The 22172-nt window shown below is 38.2% G+C and overlaps 2 protein-coding genes across 3 annotated transcripts; both read right to left on the reverse strand.

Annotated features, from left to right (window-relative positions):
• Positions 1–184: 184 nt before the first annotated feature.
• Positions 185–1298, reverse strand: LOC118489157 (protein PLASTID REDOX INSENSITIVE 2, chloroplastic-like). Its single transcript, XM_035986813.1, has 3 exons — positions 1011–1298; positions 780–875; positions 185–641 (listed from the first exon to the last, which is right to left on the reverse strand). Exons 1-3 carry the CDS (start codon positions 1242–1244, stop codon positions 456–458), a joined length of 516 nt encoding a protein of 171 aa, XP_035842706.1. The 5' UTR covers positions 1245–1298; the 3' UTR covers positions 185–455.
• Positions 1299–14023: 12725 nt separating this feature from the next.
• LOC110884551 (NLR family CARD domain-containing protein 3) lies at positions 14024–20736 on the reverse strand. Of its 2 annotated transcripts, none has more exons than XM_022132269.2 (17): positions 20329–20736; positions 19320–19529; positions 19158–19216; positions 18872–19009; positions 18669–18743; positions 18051–18134; positions 17905–17966; positions 17760–17829; positions 17574–17649; positions 17341–17471; positions 17163–17222; positions 16581–16655; positions 16302–16406; positions 15939–16034; positions 15127–15207; positions 14914–15015; positions 14024–14332 (listed from the first exon to the last, which is right to left on the reverse strand). In XM_022132269.2, the coding sequence occupies exons 1-17, from the start codon at positions 20636–20638 to the stop codon at positions 14264–14266; spliced, it is 1803 nt and encodes a 600-aa protein (XP_021987961.1). In that variant the 5' UTR covers positions 20639–20736; the 3' UTR covers positions 14024–14263. The 2 variants fall into 2 exon arrangements, with proteins under 2 accessions (XP_021987961.1, XP_035842707.1); XM_035986814.1 differs by having other exon boundaries at positions 19320–19536; positions 20329–20692.
• Positions 20737–22172: the final 1436 nt, after the last annotated feature.

Consider the following 22172-nt stretch of genomic DNA (forward strand, 5'->3'; position numbering starts at 1 on the left):
TGGTGACCGATAGATGACAATGGCGGGTGTCTTATTCTCGATCCAAGTATGAATCTGGCTGAATGGATCAATCAATCTAGTAGACCACCAATAGGATCAATAAACAATTTTTTTATCCATATGATCATGTAAAAACCCACTAATGTTATTTGAGGCTTAAATAAGTTAACCTACTCAGGTTTTATGAATTTGGATGCTGTGACAACATATAATCATTGGACTACAAAACTTGTTCAATTACATGAAAGACTTGTTCCATGACAATACACTACGAAAATAAAAGATGTTCTACTTCTATGATAACTACAACAGACCAGCACGTTAAACGCACACCATTTGACCATTTTCTTGTTGCCACTCCGCGCCTCTTTAAGATCAATCTTACTCAGACGATGCAGCTGACGTGATGAGCCAGTCAATCACGTTTAATTCATAGTGTAGGACCATGGTTCTTGCTAATTGCCGTTCCACTCTTTCCAGTCATTGTCAACGTGATCTTGAGCCCATTTAACCGCGGCGCGCGCAGCTTGTGGCCCTCCAGGTAAATCACTCTCGTTTATAGTATCAGCCATCTCCCAAAAAGGATCAACCAACAATGTTCCCGGGCCACCATATTCCTCATTCATGAATTTGGCAAATATCTATTCACAAACCCAACTCAAATATAAGCCATTGTTTCTTAATTCCGTTTTCAAATAAATCATTTTACAAGCAAAAAGCACTTAAAAATCATAACTTTCTGCCGTAAATGTTTGCATATATGTGGATGTATATAATACCTCAGTACAGATTTCAACCACTTCATCAACAGAATCTTCAAATACGTCTTTCTTTGACAGCTTCTCAATAAGATGATCTCTGAATTTCTCAGTCTCCTAAACCACCAAACACACAGAGACATTTTAACAAACACTTGGTATGCATTCCTTCACATTCTAAAAAACAATCAAATAAAACATAAAGCATAAAACATAAAACATAAAACGAAAACTGGGTCTGGGTGTGCTTACAGCTTCAGCAAATTCAGGAATTGGGTCTGGGAATTTGTATTCAGCAGCTCTAACAATTAGGGTTTTAGGGTTTCTTCTAGTAGGGTTTATGGAATATGTAGAAGGGGTTCTATGGAGGCTGGATTGTTTGTTATAACAGTTATTTGGGGAACGAAGGATGGGAATTGACACCCATTTTAAGGAAGAAGAAAGTGGAATTCTTGAGGTGATTATTAGAGAAGAAGCAGTCGCCATTTTTGTACCTGTATATTATCCACAACCCTCTTTCCTTTTATCCCAAATAATAAAATTTGGTGTAAGAGCATTCTCATTTAAACCATCAAAATATGTAAGGGGTAGTTTTTATATTATAAAGGGTATAAAAAATGGTTGTGAGTGGAGGAGAGAGAAAATGTTACTGTTCATCTGTATATTTGGGAGGATACTGTTCACCTAGTATAATTTTTTTAATATATATTGAAAGTGGTTGTGAGTGAAGAGAGAGAAAAATGTAATGATAATATTATTTAATTGAAAAGGAGAGAAAAAAATATTTGTTTTTAGTGAAAATATATTGATATAGGAGCTGTTTTTTAGTGGAATGTATGTATAATTTGATGGATTGGATGAGAATGCTCTAAGACCATGTTTAGTGGTTAAGAAAAATAATGCCCCCACCATGGGACATTATTCGACACGTGGCAGTCCAGTCAGCATGGGGCGTTATTGCAAAAGTGGTGTAGTGGGAATAATGCCCATTCAAATCATTAAAAAAAAAAAGGCAACCTAAATGATTATTGGCTAGTCAAACATGGGAATAATGCCTATTGGCCACATGCAGCGTTTTCTTAATAACGCCAAAATCAATTTTCTGAATTTTTTTTTTAAAATAACGCCTAGTGTAATGGATGGGGGGCGTTTTGGGGCGTTTTTTTTCAATTTTTTTTTTAAAAATCACGCCCCACTACGGGTGGTCTAAGGAGTGGTTAAACACTTTGAAGTGGCAAACTAAAAAACCGACCAATCAGAACGCGCCATGTCAATCACTCAAAAGTATTTAAACTTTGCTGAAAATTGTTGGCAATGGTTTAAACACTTGCTGAGTGGCAAACTTTTTTTTTATTTTCTGTTTTTTATACTTAAGTTAAAATGGAAAAAACATAAACTTTTTAAAAATAAAAATAAAGCAGTACATTTTAATTAAAAATAAAGCATTACATCTTAAATAAAAATAAAACATTACATTTCAAATAAAATCTAACTTAAAAAAAAAACTAAAAATCACAAGGTCATCCATATTTTTTTGCGATCTCACATTTTCTAGCGAGTGTGATTTCCAACATCGCAGGGTGAATATTGTCAGTAGGCCGATTATACGTCTCCAAGTCCTTGTCGAACATTGTTTGTCGCAACGCCTCTCGTTGCTCATCCGCCAAGGTCAAATATTTTTCTTCTCGTATACGTTTAATTTCCATTATCTCTTTTTTCATGACCTTGTACTCTTCGAATTTGTGTGTTATATCTCTTGGATCTTCGTTTCTTGAAGACGGCCCTTTGTCCTTTTTCTCCTTTCTCGTTTGTCGTCTTAGTGGTGGTGGTGAAGGATCCTCGTTTATGTCGGGAATATCGAATCCGAATCCGCTCGAGATTTCGACATTCGGTGATCCTCGTGTATAATTTCCCGAATCCGAAGACTTTCTTTTTAGACCCGAACCGGAGCTTTCTTCATTCAACAAAGGTACCGGCGACCACTTTTGATTTGTTCTAACAACCTCCCAAGCCGCAACATGAGCGAATTCAATTTTTTCTTTGCTTTTGTAATCCTTTAGCGCTTGTTTCATTACATAAGCATCGTCACTCCCGCTAGGACGTAAACGATCCTAAAAAAATAAATTATCAACAACTAAATCCAAACATTTCGTTAAAAAATAAACCGTATAAAAAAATTACCGCTTGATGATATAGACCGTTGAATGTGTTAATTTTTGTTTGCATCGTCATCCATTTTGAGCGAACTTGGTGGTGGGTTCGGTTACTTCCTCCGACCGTTTCATTGTAGTGGTTTAGAACTTTCTTCCAAAACCCATCCGCCTTTTGTTGATTTCCTTTCTTTTTATTCAAAGTGCAATGAACAAAACCTTTTGCTAACGCCTCTTCTTGTCTAGGCGTCCAAGTTTCCCGTTTGGCTTTTGCTTTTCTTTCCGGTTCGGCTACATTTTCGTTCACGGGATTTTCTTCAACCGCAACATCTTCATCATCATCATCTAACTCTTGTTCTTGGGTTTCTTGCACGAACTCCTCATCGGAGTCATGTTGTACGTCTCTCGGTGATTGTGACATTGGGGTTTGAAAAGAAAACGAGTCAAAAGCATTTTGTGCTTCTAGGGAGTATTCATAATAACCGGGTCGAGTCATCGTCGGACCGTGTTGCATCCAATTTTGGGTGGGTTGGGTATCATAACCGAAAGGTTGATGCATGGGTTGGTTATAATAAAATGGAGGTTGGGTTTGATTCGCAAACCCAAGGTGCGGATGAAACGGGACACTAGTACCACCCGAACCACGTTTATCTTTAGCTCTCGACTTCGAACCGGACCCTATCATTTTCTTCTTGCCTTCACCCTTGTTTGAGCCTTCCATTTTTTATAGTGTAATTTTTCAAAATATTTAAAAGTTTTAAACAGTGGATGAGAATAGATACTTGGTTTAGTATTTATAGTGTAATTTTTTAAAACAAAAAATAAATTTTTTTTTTTACCTTGAACGGTATTATTACCGTTGTAACATTCCCCAACGGTCAAATTTTCATTGTTCCTGAGTTGGCAACCTGTCACCGATTGCTTTTGTTTGCCGCGTCGGCATTGGGTCGGCGGCGGTGTTTGCCGAGCGGCAAACCCTTTGCCGACTCCCACACCGTACACCCTAAGGTATAATACGAGCTGGGTTTTAGACTTTTTAGGGTTTTAGAATTTAGAGTTATTGAAAAAATAAAAATATATTTTATTTTTATTATATTATTTCTTTAGTTCAGTTATTAGAACGACAAGTTTCACTACAAAAGACACCAACGGTAGAGCCACAAAATTACAAAATAAATTTGCCCCAATCTTTTCGTGACAAAAACCATGAGATCTATTCTTATCCAAAGATAACAAAGTAATTTGACGTCTTCCACGGTTTTAGAGATAAGAGCCACCTAAATTTCTAAATACACGACAAGCCGTGAAGATAGTCGTCCCTTGAAAAACATTATCTTTCCTTTGGCCCAACGTTTTATGAAACATGAGTAAATCACGAAGTCACGAACCAAGAAATATAGGGGGGACTCCACACCGTCTCAAAAAGAATTGCCAAACAACCATGGAACAGGACACTAGAATGATGTAAAAGATGGTTACTATAACTATTTGTAGATCGTAACTTAACCCAATTAACTTGTGATGCTCCCTTTCTTTAGCTCTGTTAGCATTATAGATTTGTGGACCTTCTTTAGAATTGTGGGGAATTATTGGTTTTTATTTGTTCTTTTGGGACTAAGAGGTCATATGTATGTAAATTCAATCGCATCTTACTTATGTTTGAGGTTTCATCGCATCTGTTTGAGGTATTATCGTATCTATTTATTATAACTTGATGGCACGCTAATTGTTTTTAGGATTTAAAGTTATTAAGACTTGATGGCACGCTAATTGTTTTTAGGATTTAAAGTTATTAAGACTTGATGGCACGCTAATGGTTTTTAGGATTTAAATTAGCGTGTTGCTATATGCACACACCCACCCCACATGTTACATGAGCGTGTAACTCCTAGTTAAACATACCAATGTGACATCATTCAGGTTCAATAAAATTATACGAGCCGTATATGGTTGGTTATACCGACTGTATATGGTTACACGGGTTGCAAACTCTTATAGACCACCTTAAATGATTCGTATAGCTGTCTCTATAGAACTCTATTTTGTTTAATACGGACCCGAATAATCTAATACGGCCCATGTGATGTCACACCCAAACCGATGGCGGAAACATCGGGGCATGTCACTGAGCGAAACAGATTGTCCATGAGTATCCATAACAACTATTAATTACCAGATATTAAACGTCATGTCCCATACCACAACATATCCAAATAAAACAGTTATTACAAATAATTGTCTCAAAACAAACACTATCCCGATAACTCAGATTTAAGCGTGACATAACTAGACCCCTAGCTTGATTCACCAAAGCACAGCATTTCCTAGCATTCAAGCACCTGTCACATACGTTAAAATAAAGGTCAATACACATAGTGTAAATGTGAGCATACAAGTTTAATAGTATAATAGAGTTCGAAATCGTTTATGCATAACCAGCATGTAACATGTACAAAGTGAAGGCTAGTAGGTTATCGAAAGAGAAATATGCACAGACGTGACTGCGAGTTGTAGAATGCGCAACACATATCCCCACTGGGACACGTGAAGTAAAGCCCTTAACAACCCCTGTCCACGACAGGTGCTGAGTCCAAACTATAGTACTATCGTTGCTAAGGTGTCAGGCAACAATCACTGTGTTAACATAACATACAAGCATTCATCGAATAACACGTAGCATGCAATAACGGCCAGCGTATAAATAGTGTTTGCGTTGTGTGTTGATTGTGATTTGAATTAGTAACGTATGTAACACCCGAAAGTGCGTAAAGCGAAAAGGGTTCGAGTATACTCACAGATTGTGTTTAAGTAAATAAACACTCTCTTGGATTGAAGGGAGCACTGAGAGATTAGCCTGAACAGTTAACGATAGCATAAGCGAAGAACAGAGCGTTAAACGGTGCATAGTGACTAAGTGTCGAGTGGTAATCCGATCAGATGTCAATCCGTTCGGATGGTCATCCGATCGGATGACCATTCGGTCGGATTGACATTCGTTTGGGAAGGATGTGTTTGTGTATGATGGCTTTGAAGTTTTCGTTGTAGCATTTTGAAAACAGAGAAGTATCTCTACCTTTCAGGTCGTCGATCGAACGATCGTTCGATCGGATAGCGATCCGATTAGCGAGACATTACTAGTGAGAACAAGTTCACAGCAGGATGATCATTCGATCGGATGGTAATCCGATCGGATGGCAATCCGTTAGGGACTAATGATCCTTGAAAATTATGAAAATGTTTAAGTGTCGGAGATTCAAATGTCACCGATCGGATTGTCGTTCGATCGGATGGCAATCCGATCAACATTCAGATCCCTTGAAAGTTTTTGAAAATTGTTTAAGTGTTGGAACCAAGTGCAATCCGATCGGATTGTTGTTCGATCGGATGGCAATTCAAGCGGATGGCAATCCGATCCCAACGTCCTGATCATCTTGAACTTGATCATTTTGAAAGTTTAGCGGTTTGCTTGAGACGGTATGACAACGTACTAAACAACGGAACCTCGTCAAGTCCCAAGTCGTCCGATCGAACAGGAATCACCCAAATCCGATCAGTTAACTGTTCTTGACGGTTGTTCATGTTCAATCCGAAATCGGTTGTCTCTTTGATAGAATTCAGACCTCAAACCGACACATCACTAGAGAAGAGTAGAAGGCCTGAATGAGTTCCGATTCTATCGGTTTTGAGTGCATTGAGTGTAAAAGAGTTGAAAGAAAGTTAGAAAAGTATCTTTCAATCCTTTTAACTTTGAAAATGTTTAGATCTATGAGAAAACATTGTTTAATCTTGTGGAAATCCTTCAGATCTGAGTTATTCTTGGTGGAATGAAGTCAAATCTTGAAGTTCATAAGAACTCCATGATGACATCACCCTAGAACACCTCAAATCCGCTGATTTCACGGTTAAAAGTTAAGATTCAAAGGTGAAAATGATGAAGAAGTGTGTATAGATCATAGAAGTACAAGATTTGAGTTGAAAACTTACAAGAATCGCGAGAAATCGAGAGAAAGATGGTCTGGAACGCTGGTCAAACGAGAGAGGGCTGTCACATCACTGTTGTGATGTGACAGGGGGTATTTATAGGTTGCCAAAAGAGGAAAGTGGCACAGGTGTCGGATAGCACACCGATCGGATGACACTTCGATCGGATGGCAATCCGATCGGACGACCATTCGATCGAGTGGTCATTCGATCGAGTGGTCCGGTAAAGATTGGTATCAACTGTATATTGATTGTAATTGTAATTGTGTGAATGATACAATGTAGGACAAGATATATATAGATATTCTAGACCTAATCTAATTAAGGTAATACAATTAGCCAGCTGTAATAATATTCAGTCTAATATTCCCCCTCAAGCTAAGGCCGGGGACCGACTCTTAGCTTGGTCTTCAGAAAGAGAAAGCGATCTGATGGCAGCGGCTTTGTGAAGACGTCAGCGATTTGATCATTTGTAGAGATATGTTGAACACATAGTTTTCCTTGAGCAACCTTTTCACGAACGAAGTGAAAGTCAACTTCAACGTGCTTTGTTCTAGCACGAAAGACAGGATTAGCGGATAAGTATGTTGCCCCCAAATTGTCACACCATAAGTTTGGAACAGAATGCATGAGAACTCGAAATTCTGCCAGTAATTTTTCAAGCCACGTTAATTCTGCCACCGTATCAGCCATAGCTTTGTACTCCGATTCTGTAGATGACCTCGAGACAGTCTTTTGTTTTCTTGCAGACCAGGAGATGAGATTTGATCCAAGATAGATAACATAGCCCCCTGTAGAACGACGGTCATCTGGGCAACCTGCCCAATCAGCATCGGAGTAGGCACTCAAGGTATTGAAATGAACATCCATGTAGGCATGCAAAATAGAGGATGCAGATCGGGTAATGAAAAGACCCTGATCGACAGTTCCATGAAGATATCTCAAAATACGTTTAACTGCGGACCAATGATTTTCAGTGGGAGCGTGCATAAATTGGCAGACCTTGTTAACTGCAAAAGTAATATCAGGACGTGACAAAGTAACATACTGTAGTGCCCCCACCATTTGTCTGTATCTAACCGGATCATCAAAAGGAGAGTTGTCACCAAGATAGAGAGGAGCAGTAGTGGTGCATGGCGAAGGAACTGGATTCGCCTTGGAAAGAGATGCCCTGACCAATAGATCATTAATGTATTTTCTCTGAGATAGGATAATATCAGAACCTCGGCGGGCCACTTCAATACTTAAAAAGTAGGATAAGGGCCCCATATCTTGTATTGCAAATGTATGGCTCAGACTGTTAACCACTTTATTGATGGCGGCATTGTTATTCCATGTCAAGATAATATCATCAACATATACCAGCATATACATGAGAGTCCCGTGAGAGGAATAAATAAACAGAGAGGGATCCGTCTTAGACCCTTTGAAGCCAAGAGACAGCAATGTTGAATATAGCCGCTCAAACCAAGCACGAGGTGCTTGTTTCAGACCATACAAAGCCTTATGAAGGAGGCACACGTGGGCTGGTCTAAGTGGGTAAACGAACCCTTGGGGCTGTTTTAAATAGACCTTTTCTTTCAAGTCTCCATGTAAAAAGGCGTTTTGCACGTCTAGTTGTCGGAGCGGCCATTGTTTGGTAACCGCTAGAGAAAGGACAACTCGAATGGTGGTAGATTTGACCACGGGACTAAAGGTTTCTGTGTAGTCAATACCAGGTTGCTGATTGAAGCCCTTAGCCACCAGGCGCGCTTTGTAGCGCGTAATTGTTCCATGTTGATCACGCTTGATTTTGTAAACCCGTTTACAGTCAACAATAATAGCATTAGGTGGAGTTGGTACCAGTGTCCAAGTGCCATTCCATATAAGGGCCGAATATTCATCTGCCATAGCCTTACGCCAATGAGAATCTGTGTTGGCAGTGGCGAAGGTGGTGGGTTCGGTGGTGGAAGGAGATGGAGTGGTATGAAAGGATGAGAGATTGTATGGCTTGGATTGTTTAGGGTTTTGTCGTAAGTTAGATGGACGAGAGCGGTGGCTGGGTTGAGATAGGTTCAATGGTGGCGTTAGTTGGTGGTATAGGGAGAGGAGTGGGATCAGATGGTGAGGAGGATGTCGTTTGAGGATCGACATTCTGGTGTGTTTGGGAGTATTTTTAAAAGGCAGGGATGGTGGGAAGGGTGTTAGTTTGGCGAGAGTAGGTTTGAGGTGGAGGGATGGGAGGTGTAAGGTGATTGTCGACAGGAGGGGATGGAGGTGGCTGGGTAGGGGAATCAGGTTTAGGAGTAGGAGTAGGAGTAGGAGGTGTAGGGTATGAGGATATGTACGGGCTAGAATCGGGTTGTGAAGAAGGTGAAGGAATAGAGGGTTGAGCTTTGAAAGGAAAAGAGGTTTCATTGAACCGAACATGACGGGCAATGTAGATGCGTTCGGAAACGGGATCAAAGCATCGGTACCCGTGATGAGATGTGCTGTATCCAAGAAAGATACAGGGGATGGACCGAAAATCCATCTTGTGTGGATTGTAAGGACGCAAATAGGGATAACATTGGCAACCAAAGACACGAAGAAAGGAAAAGATTGGTTTCCGTTTAAAAAGGTGTTCAAACGGTGAGACGATGTAATTGGAACGTGACGGCATACGGTTTATGAGGTAGACAGCAGTTTCGAATGCAAAATGCCAAAACCGTTGTGGTGTATCCGACTATGCCATGAGAGTGAGACCGGTTTCAACAACATGACGGTGTCGTCGTTCAACGACACCGTTTTGTTCACTTGTGTGAGGGCAAGATAGGCGATGTATGATGCCTATGGAGGAGAAAAAGGTAGAGAGGTTCCTGAACTCCCCTCCCCAATCGGTTTGGAAAGTTTTTAGTTTGGTTGAAAACTGTCTTTCAGCCATAGTGACGAATTGTTTAAAGGTTTCAAAGACATCAGATTTACGTTTTAATGGAAACAGCCACATAAATTTAGAGAAATGGTCAACACATAATAAGAAATAGTTATGACCATCGAAAGACAGGATAGGTGCGGGTCCCCAAACATCACAAAACACTAAATCAAGAACATGTGAACTTTTGTTTTCAGAAGATGACAAATGTAATTTTGTAGATTTTCCAATGGAACAAGAGTCACAATGCAAAACAGAATCTTTATTGGAAACTGGTAAACAATATTTAGAAAGCATAGAATGAAAAAGCTGGGAGTGTGGATGTCCCAATCTTTGATGCCATGTAGAAGCCGGTGCACGGGTTGTTGAAAAAGTGACTTTTGGGATTGGTTGATTTTTGGGAAGATGAATTGTGTAGAGCCCACCGTCACTTGGACCCATGAGGAGGGTAGTGCGTGTAAACTTGTCCTTCACAGCAAAAAAGGTAGAGTGAAATTCAAAAAAGACATGATTACCGTGACAGAATTTTTGAACAGAGAGGAGGTTTTTCTTAATTTCAGGCACATGTAAGATGCTGGTTAATTGAAAGGTTTTGTTGGGTGAGTAAAACTGTTTAGAACCAATATGTAAGATGGGAAGAGGAGTACCATTGCCAACATGTAGATTGTCTTCACCGTAGTAGGGCTCGGCAGAGTCAAAATTCGTCATATCCGGAGCGACATGGTTACTAGAGCCGGTGTCAGGGAGCCATTGAGAGGATGCTTGTGACCGAGTGTCGGCATAATTAGCCGAGGGCTGCCTGGATCGGAAGGTAGATGGGTCGCGGTTCGGGCATTGAGAAGGAAGATGGCCAATTCCGCACCTGTTGCAAGTGCCATAAACAGTATTCTGGTTAGATGCCCAACTAAACTGACCTGGATTAGGGCGAAAACCTCCACTTCCTTGGCTGCGATTCTGATGTGATCCACGTCCACGTCCCCTGTTGTAATTGTTGCCACGTCCACGCCCTCGATTTGTATAGAAAGCCGCTGGTCCAACAACATTTGAGGACGAGGAGGGCATGGTAGTAGCGGGCTGAAGTTGCAGCCCTAGTTTGGAAACAAGCTGTTGAAGGGCTTGCATTGTATCGGTGGGAAGAGAAGGATTCTGACTGCTGGAGGTTGTAAAAGCCTGCGCTGGACCAACCTCGGGGGCTGATTTCTTGATCATGTACTCATAGTCTACTAAAAGACTAGGGAGTTCAGAAAAGACAGCCGTGAATTGACGTGTTACCAAGTTTTGTTTAATCGGGTTGTATTCATCACGGAGACCCGAAACCACAAGCATCACAATGTCTTTGTCTGACATTGGAGATCCGATGTTTGCTAAGGCAGAGGCATACTCTTGTGCCCTAGCAAGATATGCACCATAAGTTTCATCGCCCTTCATTTGTATCTTCACCAGCTGAGTTTTAAGGGTAAATTCTCGTGACGCAGTATGAGGTGCATAAGCGCGTTCAAGAGCAAGCCAGAGATCACGAGATGTTGTACCTTGTACGTGTTGGAAAGATGCTTCAGAAATAGTTGACATCAGCAGCATACGAACGTGTGCATCGTTGGAAATCCAAGCCGTGTAACTAGGGTTAGGAGTGGAGGCTGCTGCAGTTGTCTCCTTTCCAGTGGCAGCAGGTGGCTGGATCAGGGGTTCTCGACAGAGTATTGTGCCATTGACATAACCAAACAACCCGTTTGTAGTGAGAAACGGCTGGATCATGGCCTTCCAATAGCCATAGTTGGTCGGGGTGAGAGAAACCCGAACTTGTGGGAGTTGTGTGTGGTTTTATCAGTAGAGGAGAAGGGCTCAATCAAAGACATTCTGATTGTTTCGATAAAGAACAGAAAGAACAGGGGTTGATCGAAAATCACAGCAGAGGCTGTGATGATGTCTGCTATAGAGAGACTAGGGTTTTCCTAGCTCTGATACCATAAAGATTGGTATCAACTGTATATTGATTGTAATTGTGTGAATGATACAATGTAGGACAAGATATATATAGATATTCTAGACCTAATCTAATTAAGGTAATACAATTAGCCAGCTGTAATAATATTCAGTCTAATATCCGGCAAGTTGGATTTCGGCGTTTCGTTTCGCGTTTTGAGCGTTGCGATGCGTCTAAGCGAGGGTGCGACGCGATAGTATTAAACATTGATTACAATTAGCTTAATCGACACTAGTTATATCTAACATACAATCATTCTAAATAACTTGCGTTTAGCGTTTGCGATTGAGTTGCGTTGCGATAGAGTTGCGATTGCGTTTCGATTAAATCACCACAAACATAAAGTAAACATGCACAAGTAACACATAAATAGCACACACACGTAAAACAATATACATAACCTATCAATCAAGTTGCGAATGCGATTGCGATGCGATTACCGATAAAGCGATAAAACATGCGATAAAACCTCGATTATTAATAGATACTCCACATAATACAAAGATTCGATTACAAGTCAAGAAAGTCAAGTTAGTAGATAAGCAAGGAGTGACAGATCGCAATTAGCAATCTTTTCTCCCTTTGACTTTGACTTTTGTAACATGGGGTGTTACATGTGATATGTGGAAAAAAGTTAATAAAGGTTGTGTAACCTATTAATGGTGTGTGTATAGCCTGCCAGTTAACTTATTAGTTCTTAATCTTGTAATGAATATCAAGTTTATTACTTTTAAGTTATAACAATAAAACAATATATCTAATTACCTTTTATAAAACTGTTAAAGTATACATTTAGATTTTTTTTTTTATAATAAGAAGTCGAGCTATTATGGTACATACCAGTTTAAATGCTTGAACAACTTCTTTCTAATTATTTTCCGAACGACTAATTTATTTTTAACTCCCATAGGTGTCTAAAAGTTTTGTCAATGGATCATCACTCCATTCGTTCTTTCTAATTTTTTTAATTACTAACTTTTCAAACAATTAGATTTCGCAAAACACTAGAATGTATGTATCCAAACTCCATTACTAGAGAGAACTACATTTAGGGGCTGTTTGGTAACATTGTATAAAAGATAACAAAACCCTCAGATAAGCTTACATTTGAAATCTATTGAAGGATGAATTGGAACCAAATAAGAATTGTTAACATAAAAGATGAGGTCCATCAGGAACCAAATAAGAATTGTTAACATAAAAAAGGTCCATCAGGAACCAAATAAGAATTGTTAACATAAAAGATGAGTTCCATCACCACTCGTATTACTTTAGGTGTCATTATAAAAGTTTAGTGTTTGGCTTTGTATTGCTCAAAGGTATACATGTAAGCTAAATTAGAACAAGGAAAGTAAAGTCATTTCTTGAATGCTAGGGACGAAAGGAAATGGCTATTATAAAAGAGAAAGTATAGACTGATTACAAGAGGAAGTAATTGGCGGGTGTAGTTAAAAAAGCCCTCGCTTTTTTTACCTATTATATATAATTTCTTAGTTAAAACCATTTTAAAAGCTCAAAATTTAAACCGAAACTAAATAACTACTGCTAAATGACTCACTCAGTTTTAAAACACTCAGATTTCAAACAACAAACCCAAGTTAAATGTTTTATAACAATTATCACCGTATCATGAGTTTTTACTTTTTATATATGTAGTTGATGATTGATATCATAGAGGTGGCAAGGCCCTTTTTCCCTCTCGTTGAGGGCCCATTTTTTTTTTTAACATTTTCGGAGATGGGTCTGCCTTTCCCAAACGTGCCTACATAATATGGAATTTGGATTTTAGATTTATACAAAATCGGTTTCAGTAGTACTACATGGTAGGTATACCGCCATACCGGTACTGATACCATCCCTAAATATGATATACAAATGTTTACTTGTTTCTAACAGCTCTAAAATAATTATAGTTCTTAATGAAACACGCTGACGCAAGTGTGTTTATAAAACATTTATAAAGTTCCCATTAATGTTTCTATTTCAAAATTGTTCTACATCTATTTACACGTCATAGATTAAATTACTTAAATTTTTTGTTATGAAGTTCTAGTATACTTGCAACTTTTCGTTGTGTTATTTATAATGGCAAGTAAACTAGCACTTTAATCCGTTTTTAGTTTTTTAATGACAACCCTAAAAACGGTTACCCGTCAACTAAACGAGCGTCTTGAGATCAGCTTTTTTGCTAAAAGCTCAAATCTAGCCAAACTTAAACGAGCTCGAGCCTTAAAATAAGTTGTTTAAAAAAAGTCGTATGCTCAAACCTAATACACCAATGCAAGGGGTGCGGAATGGTAGTAACAATAATAATCTTTACCTTCATAATCGTGATCTTAAAGCAAAATGATAACACCAACCCTATGTTTACCGCTAAGGGTGAAAGTTCCTCAACAACAAAAGCTGAAATCTCTGTACCAAAATTTCTAAACATCCCTGCGGTTGAGGGATGCCCGCCCACACCAAGTTTAAATAAATATTCATCATGCTCAAAGATGCTTGTTTAGAAACCGATGCTTAATTCTTTTTCGTTCATCTCGTATACATGGTCTCTTGCATCAATTAGGGCACTCTGCAACATATTTGATTTAAGGTTGGGTAACTGGTCAGAATGGGTGAATACTTTTTATAATTATTAAGTACAAAAAATGTATCATTTCGCAATAATCTTACCTTTTTTATATAAAATGATTTTAAAGGGTTTCACGCATTACAGACAATCTTTGTTCCGTTTTACCCATGTGTAGAGGTGCACAAACCGGTTAATTTTCATAATCGGTTCGGTTAACCGGTTATGGCGGTTAATTTCACCTTTTTACTTTAACCGATTAATGCTTTAACCGGTTATTACTTTAACTGGTCTGGTTAATCACTTTAACTGGTTCGGTTAATAACCGTTTTTTTGCCTTTTTTTTATTTTTCGGTTAACCGGTTTACCGGAACCGGTTCCTATACTAAATATCCATAACCGGTTACTAACCGGCGGTTAAAATTAACCAGTAACCGGTTAATAACCGGTTCCGGTTAATTAACCAGTTTCTTTGCCCACCTCTACCCATGTGACATGTTGAAGATTAGCGGGCCCATTCATAAGTAAATGGGCTTATCCTACCTCTTGAGTGAAAGTAAAATAAAAATGGTGATAGAATATACCTGCCCTAACTTTGTAAGGAAGTTGCTAGCAAGATTCAGTGATGTGAGTCTCACATCTTCATTAGCCTTCAACGCTTGAGAAATGGAGAAAGCCCCTTCATCCTGTTGAAAAATCAAATTCAAAACGGTGCAAAAATTCATCGTGTAAATCAAAAACAAGCTTTATTAAGATGAGAAAGTATTATCGGGAAGGTGATTGAAGGTGGGTCCTACTCTAATTTCATTGAATCCTAAATCGAGCGACACGAGAGCTTCATTGACCACCTTCAGGCTGCGAGCTAGAGATTTGGCACCCTGCATGAACAACTTGTCATTAGCCTTTTGAAAATCTTCCTATACTAATAAACAAAAATCTTTTTGTACACGTGTCACTCTCTGGTGCCTTCTCACTTTTAATAATAGTATTACATATTAATTTTATACACAAAATATAATATAATATTAATTAATATAGTTAGAGATAAACGTCTAAATTCAAATTTAAATAATAATTATCTATAACAAATATAAATGTATCAAATAATATAATAAATATAATATTATTTAATATAGTTAGAGATCAAACGTATAATTTCAAATTTAATTAATAGTAAATTACTTTTTGAGTCCCTATGTTTTAGTGGTTTTAACCACTTGAATCCAAAATCAAAAAGTTTAACATTTTAAGTCTCTAACCGCTCATTCACACCCTCTGTAAAAAAATTCAAGAAACCTTTTGTAAGGTTGAGTTCTCTAAGTTCTCACAACTTGTAGAAGTTTTCATTTTACCCCATCCATATATATTTGTTAAGATAAAATATATTATTTGGATATAAATTATAATTAATAATAAAGTATCAAATCACATGTACAAGAAACGAAAATATAACTGTTCTTTATTTTTACTAATTTATCTAAATAAGTCATTTCATTAATAAGGATTATATACAAGTTTATAATTTACATTTTTCGTCACTCAACCCGTGTAATACACGGGGTTGTAAGCTAGTAAGTAATAATACAAAATGTCATTTAGGAATATGTACCTCATCACTAAGCCCATTAGCCCGTAGATCCAAAGTGGAGATTGTATTGTTGTATTTCAAAGTATCAGCTATGAATTCTGCACCTTTTGCTCCTATCTGTTATGAGATCAGATGAAATTTATCCTCTGTGTTTTCTAACAGATTCTACAACTTCAAAAACGTGATAATTTTGACCCGTTTACTTATGAGTAGGAACAGATAATGTTCCATCTCAAAGGGGTAGGTTAAATGCGTCAGAAGTTGCCAGAAGTACATTTTAATGAACACAACCTCGAATATCATTTTATCCAGATATATAGTTTTCGTAATCAAATATAACAAATTAATTATTAGTGAAAACTTATTGACAGAGAAAGTGTTTACCTTACACCACCCAATCATGAGAGTTTTTATATTTCCGTGAAATTTGAGAATGTCAGCCAACGCTTTTGCCCCATCTGGTCCAATGGGATTATAACCAAGTTCAAGCTGTTTACATGATAAGAAAGATTAAGTTTCGGTTTTCTAAAAGAAAGTATAATAATACTTCCTACATCCCGTGAAATTGCAACGATAACCATTTGCAAATAGGTAAACTTGAAAATATAATCATTGCAAATTTCATTAAATGACGGAATCAGGTAAAACAGGCAAGAAACTTACAGCTGTTATCACACTGTTATCTTTTAGAACTTCGGCTATTGCAGTGATCCCTTTAGCATGAATGTCATTTCCTCCCTGTAAGTACATAATAATGAGAGTGCATTTCAAGGATTGTCCTTTATCTTTATACCCATTTTCAGGCGCTGTCCTTTATGTTCAAAATTGACGAGTTTTGTCCTTTATGTTTTCATATCATACACGTTTTGTCCTTTAAACCTAACCCAGTTAGTTTTTTCAGTTAAATTTGGTCATTTGCTTTGCACATGAGGGTGTTTTTGTCAATTCAAAGGTTGCAGAAGCTTTGAGCTGTAAATCTGCCGTTGAACTTACCTTTGAATTGACAAAAATGCCCTCATGTGCAAAGTATACGACCAAATTTAACTGAAAAAACTAATTGGGTTAGGCCTAAAGGACAAAACGTGTATGATATGAAAACATAAAGGACAAAACTCATCAATTTTGAACATAAAGGGCAGTGCCTGAAAATGGGTATAAAGATAAAGGACAATCCTTGAAATTCACTCTAATAATGATTATAACTATCGTTAATAGTAATAAGGTAAACTTGGGCCCTCTACTCACCAAGTCTATGTTTGTTATTGAACGGTTCTCCTTTAAAGCCTCAGCTATTTTCTCAGCTCCCTTGAACATTATAAGAATTAAAAAAACAGTAAAATGTTAATAAGTGAATTTGCTTAAAGGTTTGAACTAACAATAGATGAATATGTAATAAACAAAAGTTTAATTTGTATCAGAATACCTCGTCTTTAATGTCATTCATGTATACATTCAGCCACAACAAAGATTTAGTTCTTTTGATGTATTCCGCAACATGAAATGCGCCTTTTGAGGTTATCATATTGTTACCAATGTCCAGAGCTGTGAGTTTTCCTGCTTATGAACTATACGTGTCAACTTTACACAATACATAAAAATGGAATTAAAAGAGAAAATAACAATAAGAACGGAAAATTATGCATTAAGAATCGAAACCTTTATGTAAAGACAGCCCAGCAATCAATGCACGAACTCCTTCATCGCCAATGGAGTTCCCGTGCAAAAAAAGTTCCTGCATATATAGTAAAAATTTTCACATTACCATTGTGTACGATACTACGATATGGGAGTTTAAGTTCATATAAGAGCTTAAACGAACAAAATATCAACACTTGTAAGTACCCTTAAAGCTTTGTTACCCTCAAGCCCTTTAGCAAGTGCAGAAGCCCCTAAAGCACCCCCATAGTTTCCACTAAGATAATAAAACATGTTGCGAGTTACAAAATAACCATGAAATATGTTTTGTAACCATATAATTTTTACCCACTTTAGATACAAGCTTTGTAGAGACTTGTTCTCAAGAAGTGCCTCAGCAAGGCCGGAAAATCCCTGTCCACAAATCCAAACAATAAATAAGAATTATACAATTATATTATAATATACATGCTTACGTAAACACGAAAAGAGACTTACAGAATAATCGATCAAATTGTTGTTCAGTTCAAGTGTACGCAAAGTTGAGTTTTTCTTTAGCATCCCAGCAATAGCCTTTGCTCCCTGCAACAAGAACATACATCGGAGGCTATTAACATCTAACAATAAACTCTAGTTGGAAGTTTGGACTGACATTAAAAAAAAGGAATAAAATGCCATTTTCGTACCTGAGGTTTGGCCAGTTTTGCAACTTTCATCCAAAGGTTTGTTTTTCCGCATCTACATCCAACAGGTTTGAAATCTTGCCATTTTCATCTGGCTAGTTAACTCCATCCATTTTTCTCCGTTAAGGCAGAGGTATTTCCATCCTTTTTGTTAACTTAAAGGGCAATTCGGCCCTTTTCACTTTACATAAAAAGACCGAATATCTCTGAAAAAGACTGAACTGCCCTTTAAGTTAAAAAAAAGACGGAAATACCCCTGACTTAACGGAGAAAAATGGATGGAGTTAACGAGCCAGATGAAAATGGCAAGATTTCAAACCTGCTGGATGCAGATGCGGAAAAACAAACCTTTAAATGAAAGCCGCAAAACTGGCCAAATCTCAGGTACGAAAATGGCATTTTACTCAAAAAAAAATAATAATAATAAACTAACCTCATCCCCTAGCCCAGTACTATTCAGCTGGAGCTTCTGAATACCATTATTTTCTGCAAGAATTTCACTTAAAATCTGCACAGATTTATATCTGTACGTTAAAATGTCGAAACTAGAAGGGGAAAAATAAGAAAATTTCATGATTGCGATCATATCCAACTATCCAAGACCAGCTAATACTAACAGGTAACAAATTAGTGCACCTTTGCTCCTTCATCGCCAATATTGTTGCCTGATAGGTTAAGCGTCTTCAGGGTAATGTTTGATTGCAGAACACCGTCAAATGCTTTAATTGCTTCTGCAGTTATTCCATTAGCAGCAAAATTCACATCTTCAGCAACCTGGAAAACCAAAAGTAAGGATGTCATGTCATAAATACAGAATTTAGAACTTTAATTCAGAGGTTTATAATACTATCATTCATCATGGTATAAGAAGCTACATGACAAATAATGCAGATTAAAAATGAGCATGATCTTAAAATCAAACCTGGTTGTAAGCTAAGCTCTCTGCAAGGTAAAAAAGACCTTCGTCTCCAAAGTTACGACCTGCCAAAATGGTACGAGATTCAAATACCCGAAGCTTTACGAAGGGAGTATAAAACTGACATGAATGATGAAACATTGTTGTATAATGTTAGTTTGCAAATACCTGACATGTCAACAATACTGAATGACCTAAGTTCTTTGGCAAAGTCATTGAGTCGGAGTTTGGATTCCCTTTCGATCTTTGCACCAAAATTAGGTAACAAGTTTGTCCCTGCTGCAAAAGACCATTTCACTCCTTCGGTTGGTTTTTTATCAGCAGCTGGAGCTTTTGCCTGCTTGGGCATCATCAGTTTCTCCACCAACTTCCACATAACTGTCAGCTGAAGACATAATTAGTGAACCAATGAGAAGTTTCTATCTTTCGCATAACTCTTATGTAGAAAACATTAGCTTTAACGACTGATAACGTCATATGTATAATCCTCTAGGCTCTAGCCTTGGTTTTAAAATGCGCGCACAATGCGCTGATGAGTTCGTATCAACTGCAGTGATGCAATGCAATTCCATTATGCGCTGCGATCTGATGCGTGAGGCGGTGCATTATGCAGTTGCCCAACCAATATTTGAACAAATTTGACCATCCGTTGCGAAGAGTCTTGACTTTTTCAATCTGGCCATCGATTGAACAATTTTGACCACCGATTGAACAATGAGGTTGAGTATCTGAACAAATTAGACCATCGACCGAACAAATCCGACCAGAGATGACATTATCTTATATTTTAGTGTCACATTGCACATCACACATCCGCTTTCGGGATCAAAACGCTTCAGAGCACCACACACTTTTTAAAACCAAGCCTCTAGCAAAGAATATAACCTAATTCCGCTACGATTGATTGATTTGAGTTCTACAGAAATTACATTATCTAACTGGAACACTATAAGGTACTGAGGAAAAAGGTGAGACCATACATATTCAATATAATCGGAACAAAATCATTCTACTATCAGTAAATTAGCACATCAAATCAAACCTAAACCTAAACTTCATTTAGTCATGACATTTCTACAGCATCTCTACAACTTAAATCTCATACAACTCATTTTCAACAGAATGTAACAAACATATTCATTCAATAACAGAAGAAAGAGTAACAGAAAAACAATACCAAAAGTGACGACAACGAAGCTGCCGACCGGCAACACAAAAGAAGCAATCTCCTTCACCGGAACGGCGGTTACCGGCGCCGTTTCCGACTGCGACTCTCTATAAACTCTCCTACTTCTACCTGAACGGCCAGAATTAGCTGAATCGTTTCTAACAACAAACGTTCGGAATTGCAAACGACGTCGTCGTGAACTGACATAGTTCGGTGTAGTTGAGAAATATAGCCGCCGGCGAAGCAGCAGATAGCCGGCCGGCGTGAAGCTGGTTGGTTTAGGCTGAGTGTAGATAGAGAGAGTGGAAGCACAATCCATGAATGAATGAAGAAAGCAAATTTGGGGAAAACCGGAAAAGGATAGAAGAAGAAGACGAAGATGATTAGATGAAGACGATGAAGTTGTTGTCTAGAAAATGTGGTTTTGGGTTAAGATTTTGGGCTTTTTTTTCATGATAAGTTATGGGCTGTGAGACTTTGAGAATGTGGGTTGAATCAAAATCTGGGTCTTTTGATGATAAACTATGGGCCTTCTACTCGTCTAGCCTTTTTACAAGAGACTAATTACACTAAAGTTACTAATCCAACCATGTTAGGCTACTTCTATTTTTAATCCAAATGAAAGCTATCTTTTAATTTCACCAACAATTGATCTCAGGCATGACTAAATCCCACAGTTATGGCAAATCTGATACTCATACCGGTTGTAAAATCTTGTCATGTATTCGGCCTATTACCCGTCAGGTATCGGGCATATCCGTTAGATACCGCGTATTCCTTGTTTGTCATCCAAAGTGTAACTCTTTGGATCGTACCTCGTTAGCAACGTTAATTAGTCGTGTTTCATACACCTCATATCCAACACTAATTTCAAACAATCTTCAACGAGCTCTAATTGATTCGAACCGCAATGGTAGCCCTCCAATCTCCTACACTTCCACCACCCATTTACACCACTGCACCACCTATCCCATATCCCATAACCCGCATTTGCATTACACCACCTCTCCCATCTACCATAACTCGCATTTGCACTGCACCACCTGTTTCACCCCTTGTGTTTGCACCGACAAGAGAAACAACCCCACATATAACCGTAACTGCGCCAACGAAAACTGCTTCTGTGCCACCTACATCATTAGCCATCTTTCCACAAATACAAATTCCCTTAAACACACCATCACCCCATGTTGATTTCCTGCTACCCACACCACCGTATGCACCAACACCAAATTTGTTGCCTTCATCTAACCCGCATACAACAACACGGGTCCTTACCGTCATTGAGGTTGAATAAGGTGTTCCAACCTTTGAGCACACTAACCGGAACTCCCATGTCTACAACCAAACCACTAAATGTGTAGTGGGAAGGCGCGAATGGCACCCTCCGTGGAGCCTTATTGAGAAGACTCTGAATGCTACTAACCAGATCAAGTGGCGGCCATCGTGGAACCCCGCCTTGACCTAGCCGACTTTATCCTTGAGGTCAATGATTGTTTGAGCATTGGGGATTGATGTGTGCCAACTTCATCATGATCACCATGCACGTTTCCTTATTTCCCATGTTGATGAATGTTTTATGTTCACCTTTTTAATGGGTAGTTAATTAGTTGTCATGTTTCCATTTCCTTTCCAAGTTTGTAGGTTTTTGTAAGCCTATTAAAGGTTGTAGGTTTTTATTTGAAGGTATGAATGTAAATTATAAAATTATAGCCCCAATCCCTTTTTAAATTTGAGAGGCGTAGACATAAAATTCTAGAGTTATGATGAATTGTGGTGATAACGTTAAACGATAGCCCATTGTTGTCCCTTTTTTTTCTCGACACCAGCATTTTCCCAAAAGATCAAGATTC

The sequence above is a fragment of the Helianthus annuus genome, chromosome 17, assembly GCF_002127325.2.
Source record: "Helianthus annuus cultivar XRQ/B chromosome 17, HanXRQr2.0-SUNRISE, whole genome shotgun sequence".
NCBI lineage: Eukaryota > Viridiplantae > Streptophyta > Magnoliopsida > Asterales > Asteraceae > Helianthus > Helianthus annuus.

Bases quoted from the DNA above. Each gene is read 5' to 3' on its own strand.
- LOC110884551 (XM_022132269.2), bottom strand. From the start codon at position 20,638: ATGGATTGTGCTTCCACTCTCTCTATCTACACTCAGCCTAAACCAACC. The intron at 18,135-18,668 runs GTTAGTTTATTA...TTCTTGTTGCAG, and splicing joins GTACTGGGCTAGGGGATGAG to GGAGCAAAGGCTATTGCTGG. The intron at 14,333-14,913 runs GTATATTCTATC...AATATGTTGCAG, and splicing joins TCCTTACAAAGTTAGGGCAG to AGTGCCCTAATTGATGCAAG.
- LOC118489157 (XM_035986813.1), bottom strand. From the start codon at position 1,244: ATGGCGACTGCTTCTTCTCTAATAATCACCTCAAGAATTCCACTTTCT. The intron at 876-1,010 runs GTAAGCACACCC...TTGGTGGTTTAG, and splicing joins TTCCTGAATTTGCTGAAGCT to GAGACTGAGAAATTCAGAGA. The intron at 642-779 runs GTATTATATACA...GTTTGTGAATAG, and splicing joins TGGTTGAAATCTGTACTGAG to ATATTTGCCAAATTCATGAA.